Source organism: Triturus cristatus, chromosome 3_2 (assembly GCF_964204655.1).
Source record: "Triturus cristatus chromosome 3_2, aTriCri1.1, whole genome shotgun sequence".
In the NCBI taxonomy this organism is placed as follows: Eukaryota; Metazoa; Chordata; class Amphibia; order Caudata; family Salamandridae; genus Triturus; species Triturus cristatus.
Genome location: NC_140584.1, coordinates 1,025,230,677 through 1,025,255,939, shown reverse-complemented (window position 1 = coordinate 1,025,255,939; position 25,263 = coordinate 1,025,230,677). Strand labels below are relative to the sequence as shown.

General features: G+C 45.0%; 1 protein-coding gene across 1 annotated transcript in view; it reads right to left on the bottom strand.

The window, feature by feature from the left end:
- Positions 1–623: 623 nt before the first annotated feature.
- HIP1 (huntingtin interacting protein 1) overlaps positions 624–25,263 on the bottom strand; it is a 352,795-nt gene continuing 328,155 nt past the window's right edge. The window contains exons 29-31 of the mRNA XM_085649657.1: positions 10,132–10,193; positions 4,577–4,685; positions 624–3,724 (exon numbers count right to left, since the gene is read on the bottom strand). Of these exons, the coding sequence (XP_085505783.1) occupies positions 3,714–3,724; positions 4,577–4,685; positions 10,132–10,193 (182 nt within the window). The 3' untranslated portion in view covers positions 624–3,713. The remainder of the gene's footprint in view (positions 3,725–4,576; positions 4,686–10,131; positions 10,194–25,263) is intronic.

Here is a 25,263-nt window from a genome sequence, read left to right as displayed (position 1 = left end):
ATACAGTTTTAATAATAAAACTATACAGTGCACAAACGATAATGTGTGGAAATGGCATCAGCTAGTGTATTAATTTGTCTTGATCATATTAAAATACACGCAGCATACTTATTGAAGAAGAAGGTCCGGACAACACTGGAGGAGTCTTGAATAGCAGCAAGCCAATAAATGAAAAACAGATTTGTTGTTAATTCGTCTAAAGCATAGTTTCAAACGATACATGGAACTCTGTCACAACGATGCTTATATGACGGTTTTTAATACAAACAGTATTTTCCTCACAACTGCAATCGGTCAGAATTTTATTCATGTGGATCTTTTATAGATGTAAGATATACTGTAAAGGATTTTAAGCAACAGTGCTCTCCTTTTCTTTTACTGATGTAAGATATATTGCAAATGGTTTTAAGTAATTGTGCTATAAAACTTTTCCATTCATATTAAAATATTTGTTTCCACCACACTTGTGACCAGAAACGTGCTGTTGTGTTTCCGAATCTTCGCTTTACCGCAAACAGGCTTTTTAATGTGATTAGGTCTGCTCTTCAGGTGAAATAGCTTGTAATGTCTACCTTACTAAATGGCCAACGACACACACACATACAAATAAAATTCAACAAGAGTAAGTGTTGAAATATTTATTTAAAAACTGAAAATACACGTTAAACATATTGTACAAAGGGGTAAAGAAACAGCTTCCCTACAATTAATGGCCATTTTTGTTTGGAGATGACAGCAATGAGCAAACGGGAAGAGGCTGACATTCATTTCATAAGTCAAGGACATGTAATAACATGTTTGTTAAAAACCCAAAGGCAGTGACAATCCTTAAAATGTCGGGAAAATGCCATTTACAATTTCATTAGAATGAGGCATTTACAACCCTCTTTTACATTTTCTATCTTTTTTCTATGGTTTTAAGGCCAGGTGTCTATTTTCATCTCCCTTTACTCTTCTGTTTTAAAATTAAGCTAAAATAAACTCTAAAAATAGGTAATTTGCTTCTCCAGTAAGAAATTTTAATCCAGTGGACTGCCTTGTTTACTGAAAAAGAAGGATGATGCCTTGCAAAAGCTAAATAGAACTGTGAACACCAAACTTGGGAGACAAAATTAATTGAGTGCTCTTTTCAAGGCTTTCAAAAGGAGTTAAACCTATTAAACACATAAACAGAACAGTAGTTTCCTCAAAGCACCTGAGATCCCTCTTCTTCCTTTCTCCCTCGAATGTCTTCAACACTACTGGAGAGCTATTGTGTTGAAGAACTCTACTATCTATCCCTATTGTAAACTCCTGAGCTCGCGCCGTAGCTTGCGAAACCCTCATCGGTATAAGTCAGAATGCGCTCATCACCAGCTGTTATATGGTCTACACACCGGCGACGCGTGGTCTCTTCAATCGCTGAGGAAGGATTCACAGTGAAAAAAGTGCTGATTTGTAAAACTGGATACAATTTCAGGAAGACGTGACAGTACGGTTGTCTCAGGCTATCTCTCCCTGCGCTCATTTACTTTGGCTGGAGAGGTCTTTTGCTTGGTGTCCTGTAATTTCAACATTTCCAATTTCACTCCCCTCAGCACCTGATATTACTCAATAAGGCAGCATGTTGAAAACATAACAATTGTGAGGGGGGAAGGCGAAGAACAGGGAACCGAAACTTTTGGTATTGCTTACTATCTGCTCTGTGTGAACCTGCATTTATTGGTTGGGTGGAGAAGACCTACCAACCATGGTCTCTATACAAACCCAGTACCTGGTTGCAGTGTTTGCTTGTGGTCCCATCTACGCACTTTATGAGATGACAAAAGCAGGGATGTGCAACAGGAAGACACAGGGTTTGTGGCCTCATGTTTGCAAGAGCTTACACGGGGTGAATTGTTAATGCGCATGTTGAACCAGCAGAAGCGCGGTCCCGGCGGAGGCCTATCTTTGTGTCGTTGCACAATGAAGCAGTGAGGACATTGCGACACTGAGTATGAGACGATCTTAAATGCTATTGAATCACAGGTAAGCCTTATTGCTCTGACAGGGGTTGAGTTATGTAGCACAGTGTAACTGGTCAGTTAAGGACACAGAGAAGGACTAGTGTGTGAATGTTAGTTTGGGTTGGAGAAACCCACAAGCATGAAATGCCTACATTCATTCAAAGACACAATGCAAGTATCACTGCAAACAAGGAAACCTCCTTGCACTGTGCTGAAAATGTGGTGACTATAGCCATGTCCCAGATTTCACTCGCCACCAAAGTCGAGGTCCCACTGGCCCACACCGAAGATCTCATCTCCACAAAATTAAACACAAACAACATGTAAACAACCGAAATGGACAAAAAGAATGAGCTTCACAGCAACCAACGCTGACATCACATCTGAGTGCTCAATAACCAAACGCCTGCAGTCAGGAAATTGCCATCAGAGACCCTACACTTTACACCTTCAGACATATGAAAAGGTTGAGATCTTGAGGCTAATTCGGTAGTTTTGAAGTAATCAAATTCCGCAATTCCTCTATTAGATGCCCAGTGCTAAAATCACAAGCCAATCTTTTCAGGGAGTGATCTACAAGATTACCAGACAAAAGATCCATAGCGTAAACAATGCTAGAGACAACCATCCATTACTAATGTCATTCCTGAAATGTAGTAATGTGAACTACAACGGGTACACCTGGTGACAATATCACCGCTACCCCTTTTTAGAGTGGAGCCCCTGTCACCAGCTCCGGTTCTATAACATTAATGCCCATTTCTGCGTTTAGTAATAGATGTGATGTCATCAACATGCTTCTAAATTGTAATATCATCACTCCCATATTCTAAACACTATAAAGCACTTAAAGGAGAGAGCTTTGCATGTTCACACTTGGAAGGAATTTGGAACACCATCCACTCAACACATCTCTTCATGCTGGACCCTAGTGAAAGACTGTACATCTCTGCTTTGTTTAAGAAAATCTTAAATATATGGCATGTATGGATGATGCTTGGATGATGCCAAAAAATAAAATAAATTGTGAAGACAAGATGTTCTACGATCACTTCTGATACTGCAGAGAACAGCTGCCTGGGCCCAGTGATCCGTCTCCTCTCTCATCTGGGGACAGCCACTCACCATAGTTTGTTAATTATTTTTGGGATAGTTTGAGGACTTATTTGTCTGGGTTAAGGTGCACCAGATTCTTTCTGTTTACTATTCTTCTGGCGAGCCTGTCCTTGTAAAGCGCTTTATCCACATTTGCTAGGATATCCCAGTTGCTGCATTTGTGGTCTCTGACATGTTGCTGGGCACTTTTTCTCCCTAAAGGGCACACTTGTCAGTACCACCACCAAATACTAAGTAGACACTTGTGCAAAAAGGTAAACAAAGGCTTTAAAACCAAGCATACCTATCCTCAAAGTAAAGGAGTGGGGCCGGTTTGAAGAGTTTCCTTTTTCATTTTCTGTAATATAAAAAGTTGCTGGCCTCGCAGTGAAGTGTAGGTAAGCGGACAGCCAGTGAGTAGATGCTGCCTCCTCTGTGGTCGGTGGTGTGCACACTATGAACATCCACATTTCCTGATTGTGCTCTGGGGAGGTTCCTTGTGAATGTGGAGTACATGTGCTTGAAGTCAGAAGTTGCACCAGGACACTGTTTTCCTTCAGAAAGAGCAGCAAAAGACAGGCATCCTCCAACCAGAGCAGCAGCACTGTTTTTAACCTCGGGCTCGCGACAAAACTAGTCCGCATCTGCAAGGAAGGAGGAGGCAAACATGTCTTTGTAAAGGTTCTTGCACATCACACCTCCACAATTTGGTACATAATTATAGTTTTAAAAAAATCTTCACTCGTTAGTGAGTGCACTCTTTCGTGAAGCCTATTTTTTTTTGTCTAGCCAGCCACTATGGCAATTACCCCAAAATGTGAAGGAGGGCCAGATTACACCACGAAAACAACTGTGCAATCTTTTTGCTCCTCTCACTACCCCTCTCATCAATTAGCAGAGCAATCAGACATGTGTACTGCATTTTCTATTCAGATATTCAGGTAATTGAAGACATTCACCAAACTTACAAAAACAAAACAACGGTCAATAGACCACTCTCTACAGCCTAAAGTGAAATACAATGACATGCCATACAACAGAATTGGTTACGTTTGCAGCAGTACCAGAGAAATTCCCATTTACGCTGCATGATAAAACCCACAATCCTATCTAGAGAAATACTGGACTGAACCATAAATGTGACGAGCTAAAATACACAAATTGCCCCCAAAATTGTGTTCACATCACTAATGTGGGACACAAGGGAAGCCAGTCTCCTAAGACTAAAATGAGGGGATGCGCAGGAGAGGATCAATAATATATGGAGATGGACAGTTTGACAATTCCTGTCCTGTGTATCCACTGCCCCAGACAGTACCTTTTTATAGTGAGTAAATAATTCTTTGCATCCTGGGGGGGAGCAGGCTGTGGATGCATGTCACACACACACACACAAACTCATTTGCCTAAAGAACACTTTCTTCCCCCTTTCCCCAAATGTGGAGTAATACTGAATCCACTAAACAAGTGTCTAGTATTTTTTCCAGAACACTCACCGTTACCCCAGCCTTCAGAAACTCCAGCGAGTTCATAATGCTGTTTCCGAAGACCTCCCAGCTTTTGACGCTCCTTCTGAAGTTCATTTTCCAGCTCCAACACCCGCACCTGCCAAAAAAGACTCTTGTTCTTATCTTTTGACTGAGCCCATTCAACTGAGCAGAATTTACTCCAAATACTGTCCCTCCTCGGTAACGTCTCCAAGCAGTGTGTAGAACTCCCACTTTGGCAATCAGTTTGGGGCAAACCAGCTCACCCTTTACCCTTGCTTAGCCACACAAATAGCTTCTACATTTCAAAGCAGTCTTCGAAGGTGTATCGCGGAGGAACACAGTGGGTATTAAATATCATTCCTGCCGATGATCGGTGCCACCACATTGGAACCTCAGATCTGGGAATGGTTAGAGTCCCTTCTTTCTTTAAAGTAAATACAACACATCCCCTAACCTCTTTCTCTCAGCTCTTACTCCACTGAAGCTTAAATTCTTTTTGCTTTCATTCCTTCAATTGTGGTGGTTAATGAATTGTAAACTTGTTGAATTGGGTGTAGTAGCATTGTGCTGAGTACCCAGTAGCCCTGCTTCTGAGGTCCTTAGACTCTGGTATCATGGACCTAGCTTTTGTGGTCAAGCGGTAGGTAGAAGAGGGATTGCTTGCTTAGGGTGGAATACCCTTCTGGTTCTATCTCTACCTCTTCCCCTAGTAAAGGCCTTCTGTGTCTTCCATGAAATGAGCTTGTATCTGCTAGGCACTGCGCCTGTGCAGAAGGCCGTTTGCTGGACGGGGAGCCTCTTTTCTGTTGAGTGTAAGAACTTTAGCTACAGCAGATATTGCACCACACACTTGTGTTCTGGTGCCTGTAAATTTTTTGTCTCAACCTCCTCAAAGCGTAATCTTGCTGCTGCATTGGATGAATGGTTCTTCGTCCAGCAGATGCCTTAGCCTGCCTTGCCTATAGTGTTTGTTGGTACCTGTTATGATAGGCCTCTGCTACACACTCCCAGTGAGCTTTGCTTGTCATCCTTTTCATGCTGACGTCGTTTAGTAACAGAGACATGCCCGGGACCTATTCAGCTTCAGACCAAATAACCTTCATCAGTACAAATTGATCTGCTATGTGACTCGCTGATCCAGAAACTGAAACATGACTTACAGGAGAAATGTGCTTTCTCCTGAATAGAGAAATTGAGTCTTTCAAAAAAAGAAGCACTGTGGTTGGCTCAGGGACCCTACCTTGGCCCTCAAGCTGGGAAATGCTCCCATTGAATCAATGGAAAGTGACTGCCTGCTGGGTTGCAGTTCTTGCTCTCTGACGGGGGCCAAACCTGGACTTTTGGAGGACACATTGCTTTTGTGACCTGTAAAGAGAAGACCTGCTCTATAAAGAGAGAGTTGAGGTTCTCCCTGAAAAGAGAGATGCTGTACTCATCATGGGAAGACCTCTACAAGGAGAAGTGGACTGTAGAAAATATGTGGAATACACCTTGTGAATCAAGACATGCCAATCGTATTACTAAAAGAGCGCATTTTCCCTGGTTGTTCCACAATTCACTTTTAAACAGGCGCAAAAAGGGAAAATGTGCCCCATTGTGATGAATGCGCCACCCTTAGGGCAGCTCGAAACTCACGTTGCCCTGGGGACAGAGCATTCAAGTGAAATACAGAGCAGCTGTTTGAAAGCTATCCCTGTGTTTCACAGTGCAGGCGGCAGCCCACCTGCACTTTCAAGAAGGATTGGACATCCCCTAGCAGACTAGTGCAGTGAGTGACAACACCCATATGCAGGGGATGTCTGGGGTGTCCAATGAACCCATTTTCACACCTCGAGAAGAATGTACACGGGAGACGCACTGTTACTGCACCTTCTGAGGGCATGTTTGCCTCTGCGCCTGCAATAAGGTACAGGCGCCGAGTCAAAGCGATTCCCTCATTTGCATGGTGTAGGAAGGTGGATATCTGACTATGGTTACCCCCAACTTTTTGCCTAGTGTCTAGCTGGTTTTTCGACTTAGTTGGCCTGAGATCCTGCCATTCAGGGTCTCAGGCTGTCTGCTCTCTTTTTAAATGGACTCCATGTACCCTAGGTACATTCCCCATTGGTAAGAATCACCTTATTGGACCCTGTACAGTGTACCCTAGGTACCCAGGGCATAGGTGTATCCTAGGCCTCCCAGGGGCTGCAGCATGTATTATGCCACCCCTGGTCTGGCCTTCCAATCAGACACAACTGGCTGGTCACTCAGCTGGGGCAAGGTTGTGTAATCACCCCTTGCTTAGATATAGTATGCCTATATCTACCCTTATATATAGACACATGTGTACCTATCAGTCACTCCTATGGCAGGCCTTGACAATCCTGGAGGCAGAGTGCTTGGTAACATGTGAGATGGTGCTCTAGCATGAGCTGAGCCTGTCTGCAGCTTTCGGAATCATGTCCTTATAGCTGTTCTATGATATAGCCTACCATATACTCTTAAAGTGCCTTATAATCTTAAACGGTTATGGTAACTATGGTTTGGCTTTATCAAAACATGTCGTGTAAGGTGTCTAACACTTTGGAATAATACCCCCATACCATTTCTGGTGATGAGGATATTATTCCTCCCTTCTAGAGGGAGAGACATGTTAAAATCCTACTTTGCTGTTTAACTCTAACCAAAGCCTCAGCATCACAAAATGGATGCTGCTGCCACAGACACGAGTCTGACCTCCTGCTGCTGGGAGTGATCCCGGCAAGGGAGGCTTGGCCAATAGGTTTCCTGAGCTGAGATCCGTGGAGGCGACGAGAGACGTGGGACCGGCTACCTGGGAAAAGTGGCTAGTATCTTCCAGCGCAGCTTCTGAGGCACCCTCGAAGTTGTGCACCGGGGATTGAGAAGCCCCAACCCCAAGCTCCATCTGCACCGAAGATCAGCCCCCCACACTCCACGAGTCCTGCGTGGGGCCCTTCTGCATTTTCCTGCTTGCCGCGTCTGTCCGGTTGCTTGCCCGTTGGCTAGTGGCCTCTGTGACGACGCATCCTGAAATCTTCACTGCTGGTTTGGCTCCTCCAGACTGGCTCCCGCTTCCTTGCAAAAGAGAAGCACCCCAGACCTTCCTGGTCTGCACCAGAAGCAAGTCCTCCATTCTTCGTGGGTTCCGCTTGCCAAGGCTTGGTGAGTCCTAGTTCAACTTCGACGCCGCCGACAGCAAGAGCCTTCGTGGGACAGCTCGCCTCCTGGTCCTGGTCGTCCTCGACGTTTCCTGGTCCCCGTGGCTGCAGCAACAAGCTTCACCTTCACCTGCAATCTTCACGACATCGCCTGGTCCCTTCCTGGTTCCACGTGGTCACTGGCTAGTGACCTTGACTCTGTCCCTTCTGCTTGCAGGTCTCCTCTCTTCTTGATCCCAGCCTTGGGATCCACCGGACACTCTTCACTGACTGCCTGTCAGCAACTTTCCTTCAGGCATCCATATAAGTCCACGACGAAACCCGACGCAAGTTCACACCTATGCACCCGCAGTCCGTGGGCTAGGTAACTTGGGTACTTCGGTGCTCACAAGGGTAGTGACTATCCTAGGGTCTAGTTTCCGAGTCTCGACTCTCTAGCTGCTTCAGAAGTGTCCTTAAACTGTTAATTGCTAACAACTACTATTTCTATCGACTTTTACGCATTACGCGTGAGTGTTTCCACTCTGCACCTGAATCCCGTGGGCCTCCCACTTCCTAACTGTTGCTAGTGCAGTGTAGCCCCAGCGATTCCCTAGGCCTAGGCCTATCCTATTTCCGTGACAGTGGTCCTTATACCACTTACTTAGTATATGGTTTGCGTGGCCCCTAGGGCCTTACTGTATTACTTACCTGTGTGACTTAATGTATGCTTAAATAAGACTGTGTTGTACTTACCTCTAACCTCATAAAGAGTGCTGAGGGTTTGACTAGAATAAATACACTTTATTTTATATATATATCTGTTGTGGTGTCCTTTCATATGGTATTCAAGGGATTATATATGGTATCACAGCTGGCTTCACATGCCATTCAGAGTTTAGCCTAAGACTGCTCTTGTCCATGCTACCACTAGAATAGCTGGTCTATAAGGTTGACTTTACAACCAATCACCATAAGGGTTGTTTGGACTGATATAAGGTGTACACTAGAACTAGTGACATCATACATCAGGTCAACTTCTCACACATGGGGCCACGCCCCCATGGTAATGAGAAAACATCCCACATGTGCGCCAGCGCTAATATTATTACAAAAGGGCCGCACAAGCGTCTGCGGCCCCTTCTGTAATACCAACAGTGCCCCAGGGGCCCACAAAGCGAGCACATACGGCCATCGTGCCCCAGGGCACTTTCTGCAATATGACCCTAGGTGTCACAAGGTCCCCTATAGTGGCCGACAGTAATAAGTATAACTAGCAACATCCAGGTAAGACACCTTTTTGTTCAAGTAAACTGGCGATACTGCATCAAGTCTGGTAATCCTCATATCCCGGGGAACCCTCTTCAGCCAGGGCCTGGAGGGCTTTTGACTCCCTCCCACACAAGTGTGCAGTCTAGTTTCGCTGGCTGGATTTTTGGTGTCTTCATTCTGCAACTCTTTCAATCATAGCCCTAACCCTTACAGTTCTGGAGACAATACCATATATAATTGTGGTTGGTCTCTGAACCGAACGTTCAGCTCCCAGTGGAAGCCGTGGATTCTAGTAAGTGCCGATGATATTGTCAGTGGTGACACCAGTGAGATTTCACCATGACCAGTAGTTTTAGAGGTATGCACCCCCTACTGATAAGTACACCTTACATGAACAAACTGTTAGTGGTCTTAACTGGTCTTGGAAACCTGAACTGTTTGCTGATCAGAAACCATGTAATATTTGCTATATGGCAATGCAGAACATCTGGTATGGAAACATATCACTGAGTTCTTAGGGCATCATGTTTTTAACTGTTCTTTCCACCAAACTAAAAATAATTATCCATTCTTTCGTAGAAAGATAGCACTGGCTGGAAATTTACTTTATTGTGTGTTATTTAATGTGTTATGCTGGATCTGAGTTTCTAACTCACACCACCTCCTAGAGTAAGCCTTGACTTCTCGCCTTTTCTACCTGGTTATTCAGTTCAGCTGGGGACCCTGGCACACCAACTGTAAAATGCACTACCCACACAGAATACCGCCCAATAACCACTGTCTGTCCAAGAGCTCCAGAAAAAGGCCTCACAGCCAATGCAGAAGGTGGGATGGTGTTTAGGCCAGGATGAGACATTCGTCTGTGTGGACAAGCTTGTCGCACTGTGGTATATGGTAAAGTTGTGGTCTTCATGTTTGTCCTAAAGGCAGTCATTACTGAGGAGGTCTGACAGGGTTTCTAGAACATATGCTCCAGAACATAAGTCAGTATCAAAAAAAGTTACATAAATGTGGAATGAAAAAAATGTCACACAAGAGGAAACAGAAAAATCCCAACGCAGAACATCCCCATATACTGTAAGGCTCAATCGCCCAAAGAAAGCGAGGCAGAAATCCCCCATGAAGAAAGTGACACTTAGGAAGAGTCTGTACCTGCGAATCCATTTCCTGTCGCTTGATCTGAGTGAGAGTCATACTGGAGAAGTCCATTGTGTCTACGATAAAGACAGAATCAAAACAGGACTAAAAAAACAGAAGATACAATGTTTTACGTGTGCCTCATATCAATATACAAGGGAGGATGAACAGCTGAATCCAAGAATATTCACTTTAAGCACTGAGCACTCATCTGGCACTGAAGAGGTACCAAAAAAGACAGTACTGGGGCACCTCTTCAATTCCTCAGCAGGTGGAGGAATGAGGATGAATGTCTTTTTACCAACAAGTAGTAGATGTGTAGTGAGTGGTTTGTGCCTGGAGAAAGATCTTCTCTTACCTTCTATTTGAGGGTTTAGGAGAGTCTCGAAGACCAGACACGGAGGATGAATACAATTATACTTTACATTCATGTCTTTCACAGGTTGAAGCAGGGTGCAAAATGATTTAGTCAAATTGGAAACGACATTCACCCTGTTCTTTTTGAAGGGTGTGGAATAGTGCAGTAATGGAGATGGGGAAATTGGTCGTTAACAGCTCTCAGCGGGAGAAGGGGTGGTGGAAAGTTCAGGCATGAGCATCTATTCCAAGCATACGTGAGTGGAGAAGCGCTAAATGATTGAAGCCCTCATAACAGAGTGGAACAAGAGAGAATCTCTCTTGTATACTTGTTGAGGTCCTGACTATGTCTTAGAGGAGGAGCTAAGGAGAACTGTTCAGGGCCTAAGGATTAAAATGAGCAAATAGGGTGGGGGGCATTCTGGCAGAGGTAAGGCTTGAAATTTTAGAGAGGGAAAAAACGAGCAAGAAAATAGTTACCTACCTGTAAAAATTGTTTTTCAGATTGAATCCCTTCAATCTTCACATGCTGTGCATTAGAGCACTTTTTAGTTTTTGAGTCAGGATAAGTCTTCAAAATAATCAAACTTTATTTTTGGGCGCTGACTTTGGGAAAAATCAATCAAACTTTCTATGACGCGGAGTGGTAAGCTCACAGTGCCCCAGCATGCCGTTATCATCATAATTAAAATATTTGCTTGTTTATTTCTACAGCGTGAGTCACAGTGGATTATATTGGAACTCAGGAAGAGCTAGAGAGCCTATACTGAGAATTGACATTTGCAGAACACTATTTAGCAAAACATTAAACCTTCAAAGCCTTGAGAAACTGAAGGTTATCAGAAAGAGTTTCTAAGACCCAGAAAGCTATGCTCCCACCTAAAAAGTGCGGGATGATCACAATTCTCAAATGCCGCAGATGTAGGTCAGTGCCAAGATATAATGGACCACATGGTTGGTGCAAAACTAGGGTTCAGTCTTGTGGAAGAACCTGTGTACAAAGACAACAGCCTTGAACTGAATGTGCTGCTTCACTGATGGTCAGCATGGAGAATGAGAGCTAAAGATACATGATCAAACTTGGAGGCAACAAACCAGTCTGAAAATGCACAGCATAGCCTTTGAAGCTTGCCAATCAGGGTGGTAGTCATCCCAAGATACAAGGCATCCCTATAATCTAGATGCACAAGAATGCATACATGCACAACCATGGCACGACTCAACGCAGGGAGAAAAGCCATTTTACACAAGCATCGGTGCAGGAAGCACTTCACATTTTTTGGGTGAAAGTATGTGAATATTCATGCTCCAACTAAACACGGAAGTGCAATCCAAAGCCTTCAGCACCATGGCATGCTAAAGACCTTGCTGACAATAAACGCTCTGTTTGCAGACAGAATAGAAAATGGAAGAAAAATAGAACTCCTGATGACCTTATAATACTTAAGTCCCTCCTTGCAGCACGCAGACAGTTCATCACATCAGCCAAGGCAAAATACTGCACCATCGCCATCCATGAAGCTATCAACAGAAGCAAAACTTTTTTAAGACAATCAAGCACTGCGTCAGCCTCCTAACTTACGCTGCTATCCCGCATTCTATTCAGAAGTGAAATGCCAAAATCTTATTCTTCATCAACACCACCAAGCATGCTTTTCCTCTCAATTGCCTTTGACACAGTTGACAATCCCACCCTCCTCCACACCCTGGAGTCTTGAATGGGATTCACGGCAATGTCCTTTACTGCTTCTCATCCTACCTTTCCAATGATCAACAGTTTGTTCACATGGGGACCTTCAGGTCTCAAATGATCCTTATCACCTGCTGAGTCCCCCAGGGTTTAATACGGTCCCCGGTCATCTTCAACATCTACACAGATGCTTTTGGGGCTCTACTTACACATAACAGCGTTAAGGTTCACCACAATGCTGATGACACACAACTCTACTCAAAAGTCTCCTCTACTCCATACATCCAACGTCTCAAACACTGCATGGACCTCATCAAGGTCTGGTTCCAGCCCCTACCTGAAGCTCAACCCCACAAACACAGAATTCCTATAATTTGCCAAGAATAATAAGCAAAACCTAGTACAATCTTGGCTTAATGACATGAACCTTGACAGCTTTCATCGAATGACAAGTCACTTGCATTCACCCTGGATACCAACCTCACCATCAAGGAACTCATTGATAAACACAAAGACAGCCTAGGAAACAAACTATCTTTCAGAAAGTGACATCTTGATATTGCTAAGTCCATGCTCCACAGCATCACTGGCTCCACACTGTCTGCATCGCCCCCCCCCACCCCCCCCCCCCAGCCTCCTCGGTTAAGGGAATCCTACATGTTGCCATCCTGATGGAACTCCATTGGCTCGCTTTGCCAGCATGCAGCATCTCCAAAACCAGCTGAACCATTTACATAGCCTACACCCCTGCTAACTATGCAGACAAGCTCACTAACTGGTGGCTCTCGGCACACACACAGTCAGGATACCATCAGATTTGAGATTAAGAAGTGAAAAAAAGGAAAAAACAAGGAAGGAGGCCTTTTAAAACTATGCACCTAGGATATGGAACACTATCCCTGTATCGATCAAGACCGCCAATGCGGGACCAATTTAGGAAAGAGCTGCAAATGCACCTTTCAAAAGATACTACATTGCAAACCGGTAACAATACAATTCTGCTACCAGAAGCAAGGCACCTCTCTTATAACTCACTCATGTATGCTTGCCTTTGCTCCTCTACAATGACCCACTGACTTTTGGCTAGGGTTGCGCTATAGCAATAGCACACAAATGCATACAAGTATGTCTCAAAAGACAGCTCATGGTCAAAGAGAACGCTCAGGTTTATGGCAGAGTGCCTAGTTATTCTAGCCAGTGCCTACCTGTCTAGCAAGAGATGTAGGATATGTTGTGCCAGAATTTATCTTAAGACAGTTGACAGTCATGGACAGCTGCCAGACTGTTTCTAGTCAACTGATGGAATCAGCAGAACGATTGTCAAACTTCAGAAGTACCCGTGGATCATCAGCAGGGGAGAATGCCTTAAAGTGATTAGAGTGGATCAGCATTTCCAGTGGTTACGCTTTAAAAGAGAGAACTCTGAACCATGCAGGACCACACAAATCAATAGGAAATCTCCATATTCAAAATGGGGCAGAGACATCTCCTGACCCCCGGATGCGGGCATAAGGAGATACACACTTCCTAGAAACTGTACAGTACACAAAGGTATCCCTCTGTTAGAAGATACAACATTCAAGAGGGTGGTTGGCACCATCTCAGTAGGAGGTGGGGAAAAGCAAAATGAATCCTTTTTTATAAGTAACCCTCACCCACTCTAACTGTGGCATGCTTCATCATCGGGTTCACCCTGACCCCTAATAGTCAGGGTGGGCTCGACCTTGTTCAGTATATTACCATCCAGGGGGACGCAACAACTAAATAAAAATTCCTCAACCACTCCCAAGTATCCCTTTATTGGCAGGGTGAATGGGAAAGATTACAAAATAACTATGAGAGAGGCACAGAGGATACTATGGCCCTATGATCCTTCGTGCGCCAACATGTTCTGCCCTACACTACTGCCCATTTAAGGTCCTGGCCATTAGTCAGGACGGGTTTGTTTTTTTAGTACTCTCCTGGTGATGTATATTATGTCCTCAGAACTTTTCATGGGCATGCATACTAAATTTAGACAAGCTAAGGCAGTATATACTCGTGTATCCAAAGGTACCTGCAAAACAGGAAATATATGGGATAAAGCATTAGTGCCAAAGTGTGTATTTATATATGTGACGAACAACACCCTCATGGTTTCATTGTGCTGCAATGACAGTCATTGTCATGTGTAACACTTAGCATTTATTTATTACTAGAGGTCTGGGTGGTACCGGGAAAAGTTTAAAAAAATATCCTGCAGCATTTCAGAGACCATACATTCTATTTGAAATGAAAGTGCACTGTATGCAGAGGTGAACATTTTTCCATTTTTTATTTCCTCCAACGCAAACATGGCAATGTTGAGTGTCTCCCAAAAAAGCCCTTTAGAACCATCTGGTCTAGCGCCCATTTATAAGAAAGGCCTAACAACCTGCTTAACAAGTTGACAACGTGTACAAATTTCATCCATCTTGTTTATGTAAAACAATGTGGAAGCACTGGATCCATGAATAGTTATTACAGTGCTCTGTATTTGGCTCTTAAATGTCTTTAGATCTCAGTATACTGGTTTTGAGTTGCTTGAAATTTATATTAGACATCTTCCTCTTATGCCTTTTCATCCAAATGTACACTCTGTTCAGATCTGCTCCCCAGTCTCTGTGTGGGGAAAAAGGTGGAACTAATTGTGGAGGTATGGGCGCACATGTATCACTTAAACCTGTCAATGTACAGCCACCACAGCAAGACATTTCATGAATACTCTTGGTGCAAATTGCATGCAATTTTAAATCAGTGATATATTCACTCGATTACAAACCTGAGGTGATTCCTATGCTTTTGATGAGCAGAGAAATTGAGTTTTTCACATTGAATGTCACCAGTGAATCTTCCCGCTCCAACAGAGGTATACATTTTGAACGTGTGCGTTTTCTGCTAAGTCTATCTTAGGTACGAGGAAGAACACCAAGTATAGCCCTTGGATTAATTACTTTAATTTTACTTCCTCTACTGTCTCTTTGAACACACCTTCTTGTACTTCTTGCAAGAGTAGAGGAATATGATCTTTCTTAATAATCTCTGTTGGGGGCGTTTGTTCTTGCTCTATGCAATAACCATGCTTGATTATGTTTATTACCCATTTGTGTGGTGTTATTATTTCCAATAGCTCTGAGTAGTACCTCAGTCTCCTCCCCAAGGATGTAGTATGTTCTGGGATTGAAGGATGCGGGTATGTGCTGGCTGACGCAGAATCTCTTTTGTTCTATCCTCTGCCCCTTTATCGAAAGGACTTTTTTCTGTGACAAACGTTTGCTGGGATGTTATTGCTTGTGTTTTCCCCGAATTGAATTTGCGGTTTCATTACTTTCTTAGGACTAATCAACTGATGTTCCAAAAAAATGGCCCTTTCTATATTGTGTATATATTACACTTGATTGTACTTTTGGACTGAAATCAAAGACTCTGACCCATATATGCCTGGGCAACTCTGACACAGTAGTAAGTTGTATGCTGGCCATGTCGGCTGCGTCTAATGATGAACAGGAGTTCGATATTTTTCCCCTTTTGGTCAATGGTCATTGCTCTTTTCTTGTACCCCTCTGGAAGGTTTTGAAAGGTCCTGCAGCACTTCTTCCTTGTCCTCCCATTGCTGGCGTCCATATTTACTGAAGAAGGCCAAAGACTTTGTACTGTGTCATGGCATAGCCCGCAGCTTTCTATCTTTCTCCCCAACCATATCTGTAATTTTGCTCTCCTGGTCTGGTGGTGGCCCAGCACTTGAAGCTGCACTTTGCTTTGTCTTGCGTATAGTTGCCACCACAAGAGAAATGACTTCTACATGATACTCAATATATAGCAGGTCTTGAGGAAAGCTTTATATTTTTCCTTATTGTTGATGTAACAGCTTTAGCAATTGCTAGCATCTAAAATGCTTCCTTCTCTTACTTTAAAACATAGTGCGACTCTACATAGGATTTAAAGTTTCAAGAAGTAAATATGATTCCTCGTGCTCTTCCTCTCGGTGCACCCCATACGTCTTTACACTTCTCTTTATCACCGGTTGGTAGATTGCTAAATTAGTTGGTGATCCTCTACCAGGATAAGAATCTCGCTCTTCTTTTGGTGATTTATAATCTAAATATTTCAACATATTCTCATTAGTATTCTTGTGCAATGAATCTTTCTGTCCCTCTGTTGATTTGTATCATCGCATCCATAAACATCTTTCTCATGTGTATTTTGTTTATTTTTGTTTTAGAGTTCTATATAGCGGGAACTAGACCCAAAGATATCAGGTATCAGAGCACTTTACATGAGCACCAGTTTTGTTATAGATGTACACATTCATTTTTGTTAGGCACGGGGAGATTAAGTGATTTGCCCAGAATCACAGGATGTTGAGCGTTGATGCCGAGACTCGAACCTGGTTCCCCAGCTTCCAGGTCGACCGCTATAGCTGTTAGACTACATCCGCTCCCCAAGGTGATGGTACAGGTATGGCCATCCTCCATCATATCTGTCTCTCATGTTTGTTCTAGACTATGGGCCTGATTCACAAAGGCAATCAGAGACAAATGTCTAAGTTTACGACTTTTGGTATTCATAGAGGTCATTTACGAGTTGTATCTTTATGTTCGCGGTTGGGCCAGAATCTCATTATCAGGCCAGATAAAGTGTAATCAATGGACCGGAACGCAATTCTAACTAAAAGGAACAGTAGGAACGTGAGATAAATGGTAGAGGAGGTCATTAAAATCAGTTTGGGCAAGGAAAAGGGCTTGGCCAAACACTACCTCACATCCCTGAAAAGTTTGCTACTTTGCATCATGGTACATATAGTCCACAATTTGAACTCCCCTCAGTGTTGACTGTAGTGTTGGCGTTACAGCCCATTGATTACACTTCATTCGGGCCGAGCTGGAGATTTTGGCCCAGGTGTGGAGATTTCGGCCCGAGCCAGAGATTCTGGCCCGAGGGAGAGAGATGTTTGCCTGAGCTTCCAAACTACAAATGCAAAACCAGGGAGAGCATTGCCTTTGGACAGTGGGTGTGGGAACATGGAAGCAAAGTCTGGGCATTTTGCACTGTCTGTAGTTGCAACAGGTCTATCAGTGGAAACCTCCACTTATGAAAAAGTATGGGAGAAGGACTTGGGGGTGGTGTTCCCACTCATGGACTTGTTCCTGCATCCTGCTGAAGAGGTTGGCAAACTGGTTGTCCATCCCCAGGAGATGTTCTGCTAGTGGGTGAGCACCCTATCCTGTAAGGGATGCATCCGCTGTGAGAATGATCTGGGAAACAGGAACGACAAATGGCCGCCCCTTTGACAGGTTTTGGGTGTTCCCCCACTGCAGAGAGCGATGAGTGCGGCTGTCTACCAACACTAGATATTGTAGTTGATCCTGTGATTAAGACTTCTGGTGCACCAGTCATTCTTACAGAGGCGCATATGTAGTCGTGCATGTGGTATTATGCTTAAGAGTCGCATAACTGTTTTGACTGTTATGTGTTGACTGGGTTGAAACTGCTGTACTAGCGTTCGGATATTTTGAATCCTGCCCACATTTGGGTATGTCAAACCCAACTGTGTGTTGAGCATGGCCCCCAAATAAGGCTGAACCTGTAAAGGTTGAAGGTGTGATTTCTGTATATTGATAGTAAACCCCAGAGAAGATGGAAAGATGGAAAGTAGTTTGAGTGTGTTGTTGATAAAGAAGAAGTGTACTGGCTTTGATGAGCCAGTCATCCAGATAAGGGAGATTACCACAACAAGAACGGAAGCTGCAGGTGTAATACGCAATCCAGTATTCCTACCCTGGGACAAACATCCAAAACTCCCACTTGGACGGTCACAGAATTCATGTGTAAGTGCTAGAGGGAGGGAAGGTCATCCTTATTGAAGAGGAAGCCTCACACACAAAATATTTTCATTCTTCACCATCGGCAACCTCTCCCCACCCTGGTAGGACGGTGCCTCCAGGGCGGACTTGACCTCCTGTTGGAATCGACACAGGAGGGGGTTCTTAGACAAAAGTTACTCGATAATAGAGGGGTCCAGATTAGTAAGTTAAAATACCTTAATGAATGCTGGCTATTTGCCTTTATTGGTGGGTACATTACATTACAGGCTTGACTCTAACGAGTCATTGCTCTCACACTATCACCCACTAGTTTTTAACCTTAACTAATTTACCTACCAATAAAGGTGAACTGAGGAGGCAGATGGTTGGGTGGGACCAAGCCTAATTGGCTCGGTGCAGAAGAGAGTGGCAAAGACTTTTTCGATCGAAATGATCGACAGGCCTCACAGCAGTGCTTAATTTGTAAAATAATAAGTGACAGGACCAACCCATTGCCTCATTATCAGTACCAATGACTACCAAAACAACTACTAACTATCTCTCTCACCTGCATGTGCGACAGTTCAGATTATTCCAGGTCCCCAAAGGTAAAGGAATGGCTGGGGAGGCAGGTATTAGTATTTTTTAATGTATATTGTATTTATAAGCAACTGTTGTTCTGCTCATCTCTAAATAAGATGAGCAGCGCCACCATGTGGCAGAGTATTATAAGTATGGTGATGACAATTAAGTGCCGGGTTCTGAGCACTAGAAACCATATCAGTGGCGGTGCTGAGCACCGGAACCCACCGGCTCAAATTAAGCACCGCCTCACAGTCCGTCTCTTGAAGATCTGGAGACAGACATTTGCAAACCTGATAGAGGTCGGTTCTCGGGTACTTCACGTGGCACCTGGGACAGAAGTGAAATGGAGTCCATTCCATTAGCAGCGCATTTTAGATCCGAATGGGTGAGGCCCGAAGGCTGCAAGTGGAGCACGTAGAATCGATGGGTGAAAGTTTTCTCCTGTTCCAGTACATGACAATGGAGATGCGACCGAAACGATACAGACAAGTGCAGAAATGAACAACGACCCGATGGGAGCTCAAGGTGGTCTCGAACCGGAACGCTACAAAACATGTCCGAACCCGACGGATGCCCATGTGCATTATCACCAAGAGGAGTAACTTTGTCTTGTGACTCGAAAGACTTCTTAGAAGAAAAACAACTTGCATAAATCCGGACCCAACACTAGATGGCGGAAGTATGCAGAGCATGTGTGTCTACAGCCACACTTGCCTAGAACCGAACGATACAAAATACTCTGATTTATGACCATGAAAGAGGCATAATTAACAAAGCAAGTGTTTATTGTTTGTAGCAAATTTTCACTTGCATTTCAGGCAAAACCTAAAGGAAGGGCGTTTCGTTCATAACATAATACAATGAAAAATATCAATGAATTTCAAAGAAAACACAACCACCATAAAACATTAGCTCTTTGACTGGAACCCGTATGGTTGAAGAACTGTTTTTTTCCAGGAGCATCTGGTTCTGATACCTTTGATGATGACTTTGGTACTGTACTTTGTCTGTTCTCCCTCACCCAGCTTTCTTGTGCACTATGTTTGCTTGCTTCTGAACCCAGTAACAAATATAAGAATCGAAAGCTGGTAGCTACGAAACAAGGAATCGTGGACTTATGCTACAGTCACACTATCTCTACCAATGATCAACGCCAAAAATTAAAATTTTACTTATTTCAATATCTTTTCTGAACCTAACCAATAGAAGGCAGTAATATACATGGCATGTGAATCTAGAATAAGTTCGTGCAGCTAAAACAAAACAAGCATTTGCAATGCAATAGGTCTCGTATTTACGCGAGTTTAAGCTATTGGCATTGTAAGTGACAATGCCTTTTATTTATGTTTTGGTTTTGAAAACATAAATAAAAGGCATTGTCATTTACAATACCTTAAACTCGCGTAAATGCGTGACCTACTGCATTGCAAATGCTTGTTAAAATATGTCTCCAAAAGGGGTCATTTTTCAGTGTATGCAGCTCGGGCAGTACATGAAAATGCCAAGGAGCTGATGGAACAAAAACGTGCCATGAACACAAGAGCTCCATTATCTCCAATTTGTATTATTTTACCGGGAGTTGGGGCTTACTGCACTGATTCAAGTACGAACAAATCGTGGGAACGCAGTGCAGTGTGGCAGCTTCAAATAAGCTGTGGGATAAACTATTAAAGGTAGTAAACCGAGCCATAAAGATGCCAGTTTGACAGGCAACCCTTCCCCTTACTCATCCTACTTTTGGCTGGAGCATGCTAAAGATACTTACCAAAACTGATGAAGACTAGTTACTTGACTTCCTGGATCAGTTGACATGCTGTGAGAGGATGCGTATTATGTGAGATCCCAGGATAACAAGGATGCCCAGTGACAAGGCGATCTACCTGTAAAAACGGCCTAAAATGTTCCCCCTCTTTAACATAACGAAGTGGATGGTGCACTCGTGAAGCTGATACTTTCAACTTCCAGAGTGTTTGGTAATCAAGCACTTCTATAATGTGCCGGTCTTAGCGCATGTATGCAAGGCGGCTGGAGATCAGTTGCACATGCGCGTTATCTACTGAATACGGAGTGATCAGTTGCACATGCGCGTAATCTACTGAATATGGCAATGGTAACGCACTAGTATTTCAAGATGTGTGGCACTGAAGCAGAAGCTAAAAAAACACCTAATATGAATCCAACAACACTGCTCAACAGCATTCGCTCGCTGGAATTGACGTACAGCAGATGGATCACACGAAGTTACACTGAAGCAAGATGGAGCCTGCACCAGGCGACTGCTGCACCTGAAGACGTGGAGCTAGAAGTACGAGTTACTTACCTTCGGCAACGATGTATCTGGTAGAGACGTTGTCTAGCCGCGGATTCCTTAACTTACAATATCCCCAGGCGTCAGACAGGATCCGGAAAGTTCTTTGCAGCAGCACCTCTACGCGTCGGGGGGCGGCGTCACATGACCCCGCCCGGACGTCATCCACGTACGTGACGTTAGCGAGGTCATATAAGTCCCTCCCGGCGTGCTGACGACAGTTTTCTTCGGAGAAACTTTTCTGCGGCACAACGCGGAGCCACCAACAGAAACTGTGAAAGTATGAGAACAGTGTGCGAAGGATAAAAAATCCGCAAAATAAATAAGGCGCATGGTGCAAAACACCATCATAAAAGACAGAACTACGCTGTGAGGAAGAACCCCGCAGAGCGAAGCGTAGGTCCTTCCCAAAGTGTGAACAAGAAGGGAAGAATATCTCAACAGACCAAAAAATAGACTGTCATTACCATGTAGAACTGTGACTGGTATTACCATGTAGAACTGTACCTTCCAACAAGGATGGAGCACAGAAAGAACTGCAATGTACTGTAAGAAGGTATCTTCCTTACAGAAAGTACAGCAATGGAATTGAAGAAGGTATCTTCCCTTATAACAATGGAAGTGTGAAACAGAGCTAAAGAGATTGTCAAAGAAGATGACTATATAGGAGACAAGAGCCTCTAGATAATGGAGAAGGTGGGCGGAAGGGAAGACATCCGGAGAAGAAGAAGAAGAATCTCCTGATGACAGTGAATGAAAAGGCACCACCTACAGGAAAATGCCCCTTGGAGGGAGGCAGCCGCATATGGTAATTCAGAAAGGGGTGCAACTACGTGAGCACCTTTGAAAGAAAACCAATGGCAACTGAAAGGCAAGTGGAGAAGCCCACCTGGCAAGTTCGTCGCAGAGCGGGGAGGATTAGTGGGCGCTAAGGAATCTGCGGCTAGATAACGTCTCTACCAGATAAATTGTTACCGAAGGTAAGTAACTCGTACATCTGATAGAGACATCTAGCCGCAGATTCCTTAACTTAGAATAGATACCATAGCCATACGCCCAGGGGGGTGGTGGGTCTGCGACAGAATAACAGAAAGTGCTCAAGCACGGAGCAGGCAACACAGTGACGGACAATGTGTAAAGCTGTGGCGGACAACCAGACAGCAACCCAATAAGCTCGGATGAGCAAAAGAGAACGGGAGGCAAGGCATCCCAAAACAAAATGCCATAATGGTGCTACACCACACCTGTATAAGTATGAGATGTAGAAACTGCACCAGCTGTATAGCAAACAAAGAGAGAGAGAGAAAGAGAGAGACAGAGAAACTCGAACGAAGGAGGAAGAAGGACCACCCTCAGCGTAACGGCGCACCATGTGGACACCAACCAAAGGTTGGGGAAAAACATGAAGCGGTGCAACCGTACCAGAGCCTACCAGGCTAGCCCATGGAAGGAAGGCCCGCGAAGCTATCGCCAGGAACCGAAGGGCAAGAGGTAGAAACTGAACAATGTCCTAAAAGGAAAGGCGGGAACAAGAAAGACTCCAAGAGCCCACCCAGGCACCAAAAAAGGGGGAGGAGGGGGGGCAGGGGCGAGCAGGGCACACTGATGTGGGCCATCACTGAAACATGCACAGAGCCGATATCCACAGAGACAACAAGGTGGTGGAGCTAAAAAAGGGCATAGGACTGCCCAACCAGGCAGCTTGGAGAGTAAGGTGAGAACCAACTCATGAAATACAGTTGTAGGGTGCAGACCCTAGAACGACTGACATTAGAAGAGCTGTTCCGCAGGTACAGCGGACATAGGATAGGGTGATACCCAATGAGAGGGGCACATCCGGAGGAAGTGGCAGCATAGGCACCCGAGTACCAATAGGCATATAAATGTAGGAAAGAATCTGAGATTTGTAGACCACATCCTCCGACTGGGAGTAAAAATGAACCCTTGGCCAGAAAGAGAGATATCGTTCAGTTTCTGCACACCAAGAAGGGAGCAGTGTAAAGCTGTGGAACCACCCCAGGTAGTGGGACGCAAAAGGGACCCTATTGCTGAAGATGCAGGAAAACGAAGCAACAAAGTGCACCTAAGTGTACTGAAAGACACCCTGCATCGTAGACAAAGGGCAATCCCGAGTGCAGCCCTAAAAAGCTCCCTGATTCATGGAGATATAGGACCAGACTTCGTAGCAGCGAAGAGAGGTGGAGATGTCAGAAGAAGAGTACCCGAGGTAACATGCATATACACACATATACAATATATATATATATATATATATATATATATATATATATATATATATATATATATATATATATATATATATATATATATATATATATATATATATATAATTGTATATATAACAAAGAAGAGTTAACTAGCCACGACCATGCAACATGAGTGGTAAAGGAGCACACCTAGAATATAATGGCAGGTGGCATCAGTATTCTAAGTGTGAAAAACACCATGAAAATCTCCCAAGGAGGAGAACGATGCATATAAGCAAGACAACCCATGACGTATAGACGAATGCGCCGTCACAATATTGAACACCGTACAACGGCAAGATAAGAGCACCAGGGGACGCATAGAGCCCAAAGGATCTCTAGCCGCACATAACAAAGCATAATAGCATACAAGTACCCCACTTGGAGTATGGACACCCCAAACAATGGGGAACACCTCTTAGGGCAAACCACAGTCAGAGGCCAGACACAACAACCAGTGGAACACTGCCACAGTAGGCTTATTGCCAGCTCAAAACGCTTAAGGCATCGAAAGGATGCTAAATGAAAAGGTAACCACCTTAGAACATGCGAAAAGAAGACCTGGGAAATATAGGCTTAAGGCGGAGGGCGAAAGCCCGCAAGGAGACGCCGAACAGCCGATTCGGCATGGGCATCAAACAATAAAACCCCATCAAAGGGTAGATCAACAAGTCGCTCCCAGATATTCTCCGGGAAGACGATATCCCTCAACCAAGCATGGCGCCTCAAGGCAACCGAACCAGCCATAGATCGGCCTAAGGAATCGGCAGTATCCAAGGCCGAGCGGATTGTGAATTCAGCAAGGTCACGGCCATCACGAAGAAGATGAAGGAGGTCAACACGAGCGCCTTCAGAGGTGTCCGAAAAAGAGACTCTACAGAGTCCCACAATGCAGAGGTAGCCTGAGCCAGAGACACACACTGTATTTAGTGAACGAAGGGCAGCATTAGTGGAGGCGAAGATGTTACGACCCCACGTCTCAAGCCATCTGGACTCCCTGAAGTGAGGAAGTATTAACTGAGGCAAGGAAGGGAAGGCAGTTTGCAAAACAAACCCCTGCATGTCTTGGTGAACTGATATGCAAACTGGATCATGTGGAGCAGGCTGGTGGCGGTGCAAGACAGAACGAGCCACCGGATCACCGGAAGCCGGCCGAGCCCAGGTGCCCAAAAGGGCGTCATAAAGAGAAGCTTCAAAGGGCAGAAGCGGCTCCACATTCCCTGACCCATGGTGAAGGACACCAAGCAGAGGGTCCACAGGCAAGGGGACCCAAGGGTGCTGCACGTTTAGAACACGAGTGGCTAAGGAGACAACTCTAAGAAACGCTGCACCGGCCTCGGTAGCCCTCCGAGGAGGGGACAGCAACTCATCTGTAGGCGAGGGCTGTAAACTGAGTCTACCAATACACTGAGGGTGCGACCAATGCCCAAAGGAAGGAAGCACCATTGACGAATGGGGGTCCTGATGGGGCTCCTGAGGAGGCGGGGATCCTGACGGGTCCACAAATTCTAAGGGGGGCAGAGGCAAGGATAGATTTGGCATGGCCAAACGTGAAGGCGACGCCAAACTCTCCCCAGAAGCTTCCGGAAAAAGGTCTCCAACCCGGCACTGATGGCGCCAAAATGACTCCGGTCGGCACCAACCCTGCTTCGTCTGGCGCCGACTCAGCTCCATCCGGCGCTGAGTCGGCTCCATCCGGCGCCGATTCCACGCCCACCACGACAAGCCCCGCTTCCGAAGAAGGGGATGGCGTCGGAGCCGGGGAGGCAAGCCTCCGGCGCCCCACTGGCACCGACTCAGCCTCAACCACAACAGGCTCCGACTCCGAAGTAGGAAGCGGAGTTGGAGCCGGGGAGGCGAGCCTTCAGTGCCGGAACGGCGCCGGCCTCGGATCCGGGCAGGCGGCTGTCTGTCCAGAAGGCCGAGGTGTGCTTGAAGCAAGGCTTTGAGCACCAGCAGCCACCTGCGACGCCACTGGGAGCCCCGCGGGACTATGCGGCGCTGCAGGGGTGCTATGGGTCATAGAGGGGAGACCCAGCCGGACCGCACCCTGACGACACCATATCTCCTTCGTCCCCAGGGAGCAACGGCTCAATTGGCGCCGGGGGTGAACCCACG